The sequence below is a fragment of the Rutilus rutilus genome (assembly GCF_951802725.1).
Source record: "Rutilus rutilus genome assembly, chromosome: 20".
In the NCBI taxonomy this organism is placed as follows: Eukaryota; Metazoa; Chordata; class Actinopteri; order Cypriniformes; family Leuciscidae; genus Rutilus; species Rutilus rutilus.
Genome location: NC_140225.1, coordinates 10818094 through 10832257, shown reverse-complemented (window position 1 = coordinate 10832257; position 14164 = coordinate 10818094). Strand labels below are relative to the sequence as shown.

The following is a 14164-nucleotide window of genomic DNA, read 5'->3' as shown; positions in this document are numbered from 1 at the left end:
TCCATCACAGTTTAGGAGTAGTAGTAGTGGAGACTATGAATTTCTTCACTGAGAAAATCAAAAGCATCAGACAATACAATTGTAAATGTACAACCTTTGTTGGCGTTTTATGATTTAGCCTCAATTATTGCCCCTCGAGAACAACTGCAGTGCTTTAAGGCAATAGGACAGGAAGTGTTAAATAAACTTATCATTACATCTAAACCAACAACATGTTTACTAAGTCTAATACCTACTAAATTACTGAAAAAGTTGTTACCTGTAGCAGAAGAGTCCCTTGTCAATATTAATAACTCTCTATCTCTGGGACCATTCAAGCTGGAAGTTAATAAGCCTCTCATTAAGAAACCACCACTAGATCCAAATGAATTGGCAAATGACAGACCCATTTCAAATCTTCCATTTATGTTTAAAATACTAAAAGTTGTATGCGCTTAGTTGTGCTGCAAAAAAAATTATATCTTGTTAAAATTACAAATGACTTACCTCTAGCTTCTGACCAAGGCTGCATCTCAACATTAGTTTTACTTAATCTTAGTGCTGCGTTTCAACAATATATAGATCATGACATACTTACAGATTGACTACAAAATTACGCTGGTATACAGGGACAGGATTTAAGGTGGTTTAGATTGTACCTATCAGACCATTACCATTTTGTTTATTTAAAAAGTGAATTATCCAAGTTAACGTCAGTAAATTATGGAGTGCCGCAAGGGTCTGTTTTAGGCCATCTGATTTTGAATATACATGCTGCCCCTTGGTAACATTTTAAGAAAACATGGAATTAGTTTCCACTGATGATACTATATGATGATATTATATATTTCATTACAACTAGATGAAATCTCTAAATTATCCAAGCTGACAGTGTTAAAAATATAAAATATGTGATGACCAGTAATTTTCTTAAATTCGGATAAGACTGAGGTATTACTTATTGAACCAAAAGATAAAGTTAAAGATCTGGGTGTTATATTAGACAGCGGCTTTTGAAAATCATATTTCATGTTACAAAAACAGCCTTCTTTCACCTCAGAAACATTACTGCATCAGAAGCAGATAACATGTTCTGTAGCTTAGCAAAGCTAATTCATGCATTCACACCTCTGGATTACTACAATGCATTAGGTGGTTGTCCTGCATCTTCAATAAACAAGCTACAGTTAGTCCAAAATGCAGCTGCAAGAGTTCTTATCAGGTCAAGAAAATATGATCATATAACACTAATTTTATCATCTCTGGTTACCTATTGAGTTCTGAATCGATTACAAAGTATTGCTACTGACCTATAAGGCCCTTGATGGTTCAGCTCCTGTGTATTTAATTGATCTACAATCCATCACGCTCTTTAAGGTAACAAAATTCTTGACTTTTGTCTTGGTAGTACCTATAGGATACCCAGGTCCACTGAAGGTGGGAGAACATTTTCACATTTTGCTCCAAAGCTCTGGAACAGCCTTTCTGATAATGTTCAGGACTCAGATACACACTCCCCATTTAAATCTAGCCTGGCTAACGTCAGACCTCTTCTCATTGAGACGTGGTCTGGGAACCACATGTTCATTTTCTCGTATTTGAGGCGTGGTTTACGAATGCCCAGAGCCGTTTATTGGGCGCTACGAATGTCTATCAAATGCGCCTGTGCGTAGCTCATAGCCAATCGTTTCAATTATACCAGATGACGTATGTAGAGCGACAGAAATTCGACGAGGAAGAAGACGAAATAAACTTGCGTTCTAAACTACTTAGAACACTATCTAAGGCTGCATCGAAAGATAACTTCGCGTCTGATGCCATGTTGGATCCATAGATATAAACAAACTGCATCGGTGTGTTGCATAGACGTCGTCATCGTCTTGCTGCTCCCTCCCCGTTCTGTGATTGGTTCCCTTTTTGAGGGGAAAATCTGGTCCATGGTGTCCAGGCTGCCTAGCAGCGTGAATAAAATCGCACTGCGCGCAAGGCAGCATGGGGAAACCCAGGCTAGTTTAAATCTAGATTAAAGACACATCTCTTTAGCCAAGCATCCACATAATACATCTCATAACCTTGTATATATCAGATGAAACACAGATGATTATCTGTTGCTTGAAATGTTATGAACAGCAAATATAGGCTAATTATTTCCCATTAGCTTGAAATGAAATGAAATTAAATTAAATTAAATGAGGCATTTATATAGCGATTTACTATGTACTACTACACCCAAAGCAATTTACAATCATGTCAGGGGGTCTTCTCCTCACCCACCACCCCCAGTGTACAACATCAACAATTTTACCTCAAGATGCCATCAACATACACAACTGCCACATTTTCTATATATTGTAATCATTATGATCACAACTTGTTATAACTTCTTAAATGATATCATTGTTTCTACCGGTACTTAAATAAATACATGATGTAGGCATCTGCATTATTTGTATTATTTTAGAACTGGTCATTTCTGGACATATGGACATTATGTAATAAATTATTTTATTTAATTAGCTTTTGTAAACATGCCTTAGAAAAAACAAAAACATTACTGTGTGCATCAATGGCATATTTTAAGATGTCTCAGTTAAGACAGCTCCAACATGCATTTTAGTCTGGGACTAAGCCTTGTCTGTGAAACCGGGCAAACATATCCTATACAGATGCTTATATATTTATTATAGTAATCAAAATGACCCTATTGGCCAGGGTTTGAAACTGACTTCCATATTGTACATCTATTTGCTTTATTTAGTTAATTTAGTATCTGATCCGTTAACAAATTTATTGCTAGATGTGCATCTGCATTTTCATTATGTTTGAAAAAAAGTAACTATCCTTTCTAATTGACCAGAACTCTGATGATAACTGCAACAATATGCTTTTAACGAGCAAAGAAAATATGAAGCATGATTATCATCATTGTGCATTCAGCTCCACTTTCAATAGTACTGACACAAATGTTCAATCATAACAATATTAGTGGTCTAAATGAGAGGAAATGCAATTGTATGACACAATTCTGCCATCCACTGTGACCCCTGAAGGTCCAAGATTCACATTTCACATCTTCTTCCTATTCAATTCTTTTAAGATGGGGCGTTAAGTAAGGCATTACATGATTTCCCACTGGCAGAGTGCCCACAAAGTCCATCAGCAGGAGAATATTTCTGAAATATCTTTATGAAGCTATTTTTGACTCCCTCAGGACAACTAAATATGTTCCAGGATGAAGTAAATAAATTATAACTGGAGAACAGCTAGTTCATTTTTACTCCAAAAGCAAACCACTACAGCGAGACATCCATAACACGTTTCTAAATAATTAATGTTAAGCATGAAGCCATGTAATCTCCATGCAGGAACCATAATCTGCAATGTTTCCAGAAAGTAAAGTTTAAGTAAATTTTAAGTAAATTTTCCCAAGTAACTTCATTCTCATTTTGATAGCGCTTTTCATAAACTACGATAAGGAAGGAAACTTAATAATATACTTTTTAAACACTGACATCACCTGTCCTTCCTTGGTAAGACAACATTCACAATTAAGTAGAGTTAGGTATCGCAAACTACCTCACAATACACTGGTTTCAGATGAACGCATTCTTTCCTTCTCTGTCTGTCTGATAGAGACCCAAGCAGTCACAAGGAGAATCACACAAAGATGTAAATACGGGAGCGATGTTGCCATCTAAAAAGATGTTTATCAAAGTGAATGTGCAAATGAATATGGTTAAGATCAGAAATAAAGCAGGTTATCAATAAAAACTGTCTAAAAACTAGAACTGTTAGGTACTAACACACTACCAACTCTTCAACTATGGAGGCCAGAGTTGCAGTGCGCTCAAGCAACGCTAAAATAACCTTGTTCAAATTCATTCAAACCATAATCCATCCTCCAATCCTCCCTTCCACTAGTGACGGTGGAAGCGTGTTGCGTGGTGTTGCGCAACGCGTTTCAGGTGTTGCGTGATATCTCTGCGCCCAAGTAGCAGTGCTTTGCCTGTGCTTCCCCATACACAAAATAAATATATTGAAATATATTTTCAAGTGTCAAAAATATATGTGGCATGTATTCCAAATACATTGACGTTGTTCACTTATATTTATCATTTTGAAATATATTCTGAAATATAACAAAAATATATGATGTTAAGTGTGAAATATATTTACATTTATAACATGTAATGTAAAATATATGACAAAATATATGGTCATAAAATGTTTAGCTTGCCAAAGAAGGGTCGAAAATGTATTTTGATCATAGTAATTCCTCTACCTTTTCCCTATACGCAACAGTAGGCTACCATATTTCACTACTGTATTATGACACACAACTATTATAAATACTGTACTTACATTTAAATGACTGCAATGTAAAATGACAGATAGTTGCTTTCCTAGGACTATTAGGCCATATTAGGTGGCACGTACCTAACACTAAGTACAATTATTAGATTTATTGTTGTTTTATTGACATCTTTCTTGAAGTCATTTAAATATCGAAAATATGCACAATATTTATGATGCAAGTATAACAGTGACACTCCAACAGTGAAGTGCACTTAAACAATAGATAGAACTCAGTGTCTAACACTACATACACACACTATTAAACAACTGTATTGTTGTAAAATGTGGGTGGGGGAAGTGGAAAAGCACTGTTCTCCCATACCCACATCCACAGCTGTAGTGGTCTATCTAAAGAAATAAACTGAAAATGTGTTGTTTGTTTGTGAAAATTTTAACTTTTTAAATTTCAAAATATATTTCAAATGAAACAATTTGCAAAAGTTAAAACATATCTGAACATATATTTACATATATTTAACTAAAATATATTTATTGGGCCAATATCAAATATTTGCATATATTCCAAAAATATATTTTGAAAATATATTTCAAATATATTTCTTTTGTGTATGGGTCACCCCAATTTGGTCCCAAGTCAATATCTGCCTAGGAAAACGCCTAGTCTTAATCTGCATTGCTATTTGTACTCGTTGTGAATATGCAGGCCACAAGAAGTAATTCGTTTTCTTTGTTTTTTATGTTTTGATCACTTTTACTCACGACATGCTAGCTGGCAACAAAGGATTCCATTCATTATGCTAAGCTAAGCTAGCGGTGGCGCTGCCAAACTAAAACAATGCATGCACTGAGACAAAAATGCGTTTGCCCACCTAACTAAATGTAAGAAAGACAGTGAATAAGCCCTATTTCAAAAAACGGTGGAGTGTTCCTTTAAATACACACATTCCCCGCTTACTAATTGGAGAAATTGGCCTTACCATGATTAATAAATAAGTACACAAGATGATTAAGAACAAGAGTTAAAACAAGTCAATGAATACAATAAATAGGAAGGAAACCAACATACATTTGCACAAACATTTCCATATAGCTCAAATCAGTGCTCCCAAACAGTCTGGGCTCTCTTTCAGGCCATGCCTACTCTGCTAAAACAGTCAGGAAATATAAAAAATGCACGTAAATATTATAAAATGCATAAGGAACAGTATAAGAACAGTAAAAACAATGATGCAAGACAACTTCAAGGTCTCATCACAAGGTCTGTCTGTCTGTCTGTCTGTCTGTCTGTCTGTCTGTCTGTCTGTCTGTCTGTCTGTCTGTCTGTCTGTCTGTCTGTCTGTCTGTCTGTCAGTCAGTCATTCACAATTAAGTAGAGTTAGGTATCGCAAACTACCTAAAAATACACTGGTTTCAGATTAACGCATTATTTCCTTGTCTGTCTGTCTGTCTGTCTGTCTGTCTGTCTATCTATCTATCTGTCACAATTAGGTAGAGTTGGGTATTGCAAACTATCTCACAATGGTTTCAGATTAACACATTATTTCCTTTCCTTTTCTATCTATATACTATTTAGCTATACAGTACTCCAGAACTATTTTTCTATCTGTCTGTCTGTCCGTCCGTAATAATCATGCACAATGACATGATTGTGACAAAGACAAAACAAAGACAAAAGTCTTTCATTAAAAGACTTGAAGTTAAATTTTGGTCTCTTTCTACACTGAAAGTTATTGTGGAACTTAAAAAATAAAAAAGAATAATAATATTGTACCTAAGTCATTTTTATGGGGCTTTGTGTCATTTTTTTTTTAAGCTTGAAAGCATCCCCCATAGTATCTGCATAACAAAAATGATGCAATTCTTCTTCAGTACAAAGCTTTAGAATTTCTCCTTTTGTGTTCCACGGTAAAAATAAATTCAGTAACACTTTATTTTACAGTGTCCTTGTTACATATGTTACATGTACTTACCATAGTAATAACAATAAATAATGCATAATTACATGCAACTAACCCTAAACCAAATTCTAATCCTACCCTAACCCTTACCCTATAGTAAGTACATGTAATTGCTTAATATTACTCAGTACTTAAATATATAATTACACCGTAACAATGACACCTTAAAATAAAGTTTAACAAGAAATTCATATGGGTTTGGATTAATATGAGAGTGCGTACATTTTGGGCGAACTTTCCCTTAAATCTCTGACTGACAAGCACTTCTCTGGCAGATTACAAGGCATTTTGAAATGAAATAAACATTGTGGAGATTTTCAAAGATAAGGGAAATACAAGGTCAGATCCTTCAGTTAAGCTCTTTATAAGCTCCTCACCTCCCCAGAAGGGACTCTGATGAGTGACACTGCATGCCCATAATCTTCTAGCAACTATTTTGAGATATAAAGTACAGCATTAGAGTACCCAAATTTGGATGAAAGTGCTGCTGAAAACAACACATAGGAGTCTACCTATTTTCACACTTCCTCTACAGCCAAAAGTACCACTTTCCGTTTGCAAAAGATAAAATGTCACTTACACATGATTGAACATAATCAGCATGGCCGATTCTTCAAAGAGAGCAGAATCACAGGGCCAGTTCAAACACACCACATCATTATCCCTTACTTGAGCACAATGTATTTGAACTCAAGGAGGAAACCATTTTCAAGCTCCAATGTAAGTATACCTCTAAATTCAACTACTTAAAGGAGCTGTATGTAAGAAATGTATTTCAATTTATCATAAAATGGCCCTGATATGTCACTAGACATTAAGAAATCATGTTCATTTCAAATACTTATATCACTGACAACAGTAGTCCGGCCAGGATATTGTCATTTAAAAAGTGAAGTTGCAGCCCTCAACTGATGTTGATGTTGTCATCTTGTGTTTTGGCCTGATGCTCCACCCTCCACCTATCTACCAATCACGAAGTCAGTAGTGTTTCGGCATCGGGGTTGCCAGCTCTGCTGTAGTTACCACAGCTATGTAGCAGCCTAAGTTCCTGCTGGATCCTGCAGCCTATCTGGCAACCTCGAGTCAGGGGGGAGGGGGAGGGGATACACCTCTCTACAGTAATTTGAAAGTGATTGCAGTACCAGTTTTGGCCACAATCTTACATACAGCTCATTTAACCACTGAATGTGCATTAAGTTTAAAACACTGAGAATATAATTCTCAGAGATGCTCATTCATAGATCAGATTTTACTGAGTTCTCAGTTATATTTGATTTAAATTCCTTGGGAGAAATAAAATAAACACAAGCAATGTGAATTGGCCAGACAATCTGGTTTTGGCTAAATGTGATAAGAAATGTTATTTACTGCAGGTTTTCTGAGGAAATCTGAGCAGTTTCTGAAAGACCTCAAAATACCTATTTTGCAATTATTATGAGATATGAGATTACTCTGGTTGGTTTCTTAGGAGAAATATCTGAGAGGCAGGAGACTTACACAAAACCAAGGTCTCAATTTGCTCTCCATATATCTCATTGGTGTCTCAGCGAAATTAAATTAGTTCTCTTACGAGAGGTTCTCTCGTATTGCGTAAGGTAGCTTACGCTACGGGTAAAGTCATCTTTTCTCGAGGGTTGAGGGTGCGCGCCCTCACGCGTCACAGCCCGCCAAAATGGGAGTGGCTTAGCGTGTATAAGGCAGGGTTCAGGGGCTGCTAACCTGATTTTCGTCTCTTCAGCGAAGCTCTTCACATCGCTGGAATCTGAGAGGATCCGCCGTCGAAGCAAGCGACAAGCAAGCCGAGGAAAGCGTCTGAGGAAGCCGGTCGTCTTCGCCACCTTCAGCCATCCGTGCCTGCTTCGCTATCCGGCGACAGTATCCTTTTTGCTGTGCTTCTGTTGTGTGCTCGCCACCGCAACACACTTTTCTAAAAGAGCGTGAGGCGTTTGTTGCAAAATGCCTCGCATTTTCTGTGGCTCTTGTCGAGCCCCTCTCAGCGACAGAGACCGCCACTTGATCTGCGCTCTCTGCCTGGGACGAGACCACTCAGCCCTCGCTCTGTCTTCAGGCAGCTGCGAGTTTTGCAAAGATCTGCCGATGTCGATCCTGCGGGCTCGACTCGCCTTGTTCGACGCCTAAGCTGTCACTCCGCCTGTCTCTGCTGGGTCGCGCAAAAAGAAACGCCGCTCACAGAAACCACCGGAGCCTGATGTGCCAGCCAGGCTCTCACCGGAACCCTTCCCGCGAGCCTCCCTCTCTCCTTCTCCGCCCCCCTTTCCCGACGCGCAGTGGCCAGCTCCTGCCCGCACTGCCGTCGCCTCAGGGGATGAAGCGGATGAAAATGCCATCGGCGACAGCTGCTCTCTCCTGGCCTCGGACAGCGAAGAGTGGTCCGGATCACACCGCTCCACCTCGTCGACCCAGGAATCTGGCCAGGCCCGCGCCAGCTCGCAAGTCAGTGTGGATCAGGGCTGTATTTCAGCCCTGCAGCCCTGGCTGGCGGCCGAATGGTACCAGCGGGGAGTGACAATGGGAGTCATCTCGCACCGAAAAACTATCTCGACAGACGCCTCCAACCTAGGTTGGGGGGCTCTCTTCGAGGGCAGGCCGGTCTATGGCCTCTGGTCAGACCGGGAGAAACGCCTTCACATAAACTGTCTAGAGATGTTAGCGGTCGAGAGCGTGTTGAAGCACTTTTCTGTGCACACCATGTACTAGTCCGCACGGACAATATGTCAGTGGTGTCCTACGTGAACCGTCAGGGTGGTGTCAAATCCAAGATTCTCTGCACCCTGGCGGGACGCCTCCTCGTTTGGGCTCAGCACTCACTGCGCTCGCTAAGAGCAGCGCACGTGCCCGGTCACCTGAACGATGGTCCAGACAGACTGTCCAGAGACAATGTTCCCCTGGGGGAGTGGTCTCTGCACCCCCAGACAGTCCAGCTTCTGTGGCGCCTTTTCGGCAAAGCGAAAGTCGACCTCTTTGCGTCAAAAGACAACGCTCACTGCCCAAGGTTCTTTTCAAAGAGCGAGGATGCGCTGGCCCAAGCCTGGCCCAGCGACCCGCTGTACGCTTTCCCCCCGATCTCACTGTTGCCACAGGTCATCGGGAGAATCAGGGAGACGCGCCACCCGGTGCTCCTTATAGCCCCGCGCTGGGAGAACCAAACGTGGTTCCCGGATTTTATGCGGCTGGACTCAGCCCCATGGCGGAGACCCGGTGAGAAGAGACCTCCTCTCTCAAGCCCGCCGTTCGATCTGGCATCCTCATCCAGAGCATTGGTCTCTGCATGCATGGATAATCAACGGATACTCGTTGGTTTGCCAAAAGGGGTCGTGAACACGATCACGCAGTCTAGAGCTCCCTCTACGAGACGGCTCTACGCGTCTAAATGGTCTGTGTATAACAAATGGTGCACTGTCAAAAATTTTGACCCACAAACGTGTGGGGTTTCGTGGATGCTTTGCTTCCTTCAAGAGCTGCTGGACATGGGCAGGTCCCCCTCCACGCTCAAAGTATATGTTGCGGCCATCGCTGCGTTCGCTGAAACGGCGCGCGGCCGCGCAATAGTAAGGAACGAGTTCATCATCCGCTTCCTTAGAGGAGCCAGGAGGATGAATCCCCCGCGGCCCCCATCGGTTCCTTCTTTCTCTGGTCCTGGAGGCCCTGAAAGCTCATCCCTTCGAACCTCTAGAAACTGTGGATTTGAAATACCTCACGCTCAAAACCGTTTTTCTGATAGCACTGTCATCAGTCAAACGTGTGGGTGACTTACACGCATTATCAGTTAACGCTGCGTGTCTCGAGTTCGGACTTAATGACTCTAAAGTCATTCTCAAACCGAGGCATGGTTATGTCCCCAAAGTGATGGGCACTCCCTTCAGAGCGCAGGTCATTTCCCTCTCAGCCCTGCCGGCATCTAGCAGCGAGGTTGATAGAAACCTCCTCTGCCCTGTCAGAGCACTGAGAAATTACATCACGCGCTCCGCCGCTATCAGGCGCTCGGAGCAGCTTTTCGTTTCGTTTGGAGGGCGCACCAAGGGTCTTGCCGCCTCGAAACACAGCCTGTCCAGATGGATAGTGGACGCTATTGCGGCAGCTTATGCATCTAAAAACCTGCAGTGCCCCTTGGGCATCAGAGCTCATTCCACCAGAGGCATGGCCTCATCGTGGGCTTGGTCCAGCGGGATTTCCATTCATGACATTTGTACAGCGGCAGGCTGGGCCTCCCCCTCTACATTTGTTAGGTTTTACAACCTGGAAGTTCCCGCCCTGCAGGCTAAACTTCTATCAGTCTAAGTCGTGTGTGTGCCCTGCCCAGATTCATCGTGCCCGGGCCACCTTACTCGATTTAGCTCCCCTGGTTGAGCTACACTATAAAGGGGTTGTGTTAAGTCAGTATAGACCGGCCGAGCCATTCTACACTCCCTATTGTGTGCTTATGAACATGTGCTGGCCCACTCTGTTGGCCGCCTGTTTCCAACTTTTCTGTGTTCCCCGGGTTTCCCCTGGGACTCATGTAGTGGATGCTAGGCGCGCACGGCGTTGACAAGGGGTTCCCGTAGCGTAAGCTAACTTACGCAATACGAGAGAACCTCTCGTAAGAGAACGATACTCGGTTACTAACGTAACCTCAGTTCTCTCTAGAAGAGGGAACGAGTATTGCGTAACCCGCCGTGCTCACGCCACGAGCTCACTTCGCTTCAGTCGACAAAAACCAGGTTAGCAGCCCCCGAGCCCTGCCTTATATACGCTAAGCCACTCCCATTTTGGCGGGCTGTGACGCGTGGCGCCAGGCTCAGTTGTAGGCTGCTGCAGTTGCCGCAGAGCAGCCAATGAGCGGGCTAGATAGCCCGCTCTATGTCTGCTAGCTGCTGCACTGCGTTGACAATATATAAAAATTAAGGATAATTTTTGGCTTCATATCTCGAGAAAAGATGACTTTACCCGTAGCGTAAGCTAACTTACGCAATACTCGTTCCCTCTTCTAGAGAGAACCGAGGTTACGTTAGTAACCGAGTATCGATTTCTTTAGTGATTTCTTTTTACGGTTCAGTCAAAAGAGTTCTGCAAAAGGAAACTTCAACTTAGACCTGATTGGAATCCACAATCTCAATACCTATACCACCTGTTATGCTTGATGATTTTATAGATACAAATGTGTAATTTCTTATAAGTTAAATGACATGATGAAGAGTTCTCTACAATGTCTTCTGACTTGACAACACGTCACGCTTGTTACACTTGTAACCTTTCATGAATCCTAGACTCAGTATCTGACTATTATGATGATACACTCTTAAAAATAAAGTTTCCAAAAGTTTTTTTTGCAGCAATGCTAGAACCGTTTTGGTTCCCCAAAGAACCTTTCAGTGAACAGTTCCTAAAAGAACCATTTTATTTTTCATAGTGTAAATAACATTTTAATAACATAAAGAACCTTTTTCCACTATAAAGAATATTTTGAGCAATGCAAAGGTTCTATGAACGTTAAAAGCTTTTTATATGGATATATATCCATTTTATATTAATTTATAAAATATCCATATTTTATATATATATACACATACATATATATACATATATATATATATATATATATATATATATATATATATAATTCCCTTCTGAATATATGCTGTATGCAACAACAAGAGGCAAGTGGATAAAAAAAAAAAAAACGAAAACGCTTATTTCTGGCCTTTGCGCTATTAATCACAGTAAGGCAAACACTTAACCAAGAAAGGAAAAGCTTTTCCAGTTCCACACTCTTGTAATCCGCCTTAATGTACTGCTAACGCCACATGTAAACGTTGTTTGCAAACAATGAACCTGTTACCCGGAGGGAAAAGCGTTACTCACTTGAATTTCCCTTGGCAATGTTGACATTGATCTCCAGCCCATCCCTGGTCACAGACGCAAGTTCCATTGATACATCTTCCAAAGATGCAGTTTTTATCACAGGTTTTGGAATAGGATCCTTCAGTGCATAATAACAGGTAAAACATCACAAACGTGAAAAGGTACGTCCTGAGCTCCTCAGTCCTAAATAGGAAACACCTCGTGGAGAAGGCTGGAGACATTCTTCTGCCAAAATCCATCCTCCCGTTCTCCTCTGATCTAAGCATAGAGATAAGGTTACAGTCTTCATTAGACTTCAGGTTTTTAAATCTGAATTCTTTACAGAGCAGGGAAACACTCCTCATGGTTTGCTACAATGTGTAGTTTGTTGTCATTGCCACCATGCAGGAATTTGGAAACCAAATATGTAAAGGAACTTTTTCCAGTCTGTTCTTGAGGTTGTACGCAGCGCGTTATTCCAAAAAAAGCCAAAACCATATCATTTATATCGTTCCAGAAATAGCGACATATGAGATACAGATGTGCCGTTATGTTCGTAAACTGTGCCAACATAGTCGCAAAAATAACTGCATGATTTGAGCATGCGTTTCCGAGCAATAAGTCGTGCTGTTGTTGCCGTTTCGCCTTTGTTTCTCTCAGAGATGCACTCGGAGGGGAATGACAGCTCAACTCCTATCCAAAACAATGTGCAGTTCCCTTCCCTACTGGTGCTCCAGCTGAGCTCAGAGCGAAATGACGAATCTTACTACGGAAAAGGTTTGGATTATGAATATTAAGTAGATTACGCTAGCGTTGATTGGTAACCTTCCTGGCGCGCCCAATCGGTCACGTGATGCAATTAATATTCAAGAGCCAGTCCTTTCTCATAGTAGGATGGGAAACTCCTAGTCGTCTAACATTTAAAGTGACAGCGCTCTATTCATTTATTTGTCTAGAACTGCGCGCGTCGTGGGGGTCATAAAAGTTGTGGTCTGTGCATTATAGGTATATTTAGGCGAGGTACCGAAGTTCTAAGAGACAATGTTTTTTTTTTTGTCAAGGTCATAAAATAAAGGAATACTCCACCCAAAAATGACAATTCTGTCATCATTTAGCTACTCACCCCCATGTGATTCCGAACATGTGTATTCTTTCTACTGCTGAATACAAAAGATGTAGTCAATAATTTCTCATGATCTCAACATAACAACAGTAGTTTTCTCTTGTTCTCTTGCTATTGCATTGCTTATTTATATTTTATAGTAGCTTTTATTTAATTTTTTATTTAAATTTAAATTAAATTTTTTGTCATTTTGTTATACTTTTATCATTTTTATAGTTTTTGTTTCTTGAAATATATCTATTTAGCTTTGTTCGTTTGTATCTATTTAGCTTTTAGGTGTGTTTGACTTGAAGCGGTGCTGTGCAGACCGACCATGACAAGTATACAAAGCTTTATTTACGGTAATTATGAAATGCTGTGAACGCAGCATAACTTCCCCTCCCTCTTGCAGCGACTTCTCTTCTCTGATGACGTGTTTACTGGCACGAGGGCGGGACGACCTGTCACTCACATGAGATCACAGCAATAGCAAACCACAACCATCCAATAAATTCCAGGTTGGATGGACAAAATCAAGACCCGCCCTACATTTTTTCTTGTTCGAGAAGCAGCTTCACTTGGATATACGTCACAATAAATGACTACTGCAACTTACAATACATTGCCACTACTATTGTCAATAAAGCATTAAGCTATGGATTGTTTAACATTTCATTAATCAACATTTCCCCACCATTCCTTTACTCTGGTGAAACTGAAATGTATATCCAAATGCACTGTGCAGGGAATCATTTGTGATAATTACATAGGACAAAAGAAAATGACTGCATGCCATAGACAAATAAAGATGTATCATCTGGGTAAGGTGTCAACAACATTCTCAGAGGGCCATACACTGCACACTCACAGCGGGAGAGAAATAAAATTATCTCACTCAGGAGAACTGCTATTTCTCTCTCAGGAAAATTAGATTGGCTCTGTTGATAGAAACCAAGGAAAACAGAAA

General features: G+C 40.7%; 1 protein-coding gene across 3 annotated transcripts in view; it reads right to left on the bottom strand.

Annotated features, from left to right (window-relative positions):
- atrnl1a (attractin-like 1a) overlaps positions 1-12840 on the bottom strand; it is a 266096-nt gene extending 253256 nt beyond the window's left edge. For all 3 annotated transcript variants that reach the window (XM_084390795.1, XM_084390794.1, XM_084390796.1), the window contains exon 1: positions 12117-12840. In XM_084390795.1, coding sequence (XP_084246921.1) covers positions 12117-12460 — 344 coding nt within the window. In that variant the 5' untranslated portion in view covers positions 12461-12840. The remainder of the gene's footprint in view (positions 1-12116) is intronic.
- Between the last annotated feature and the right edge of the window lie 1324 nt (positions 12841-14164).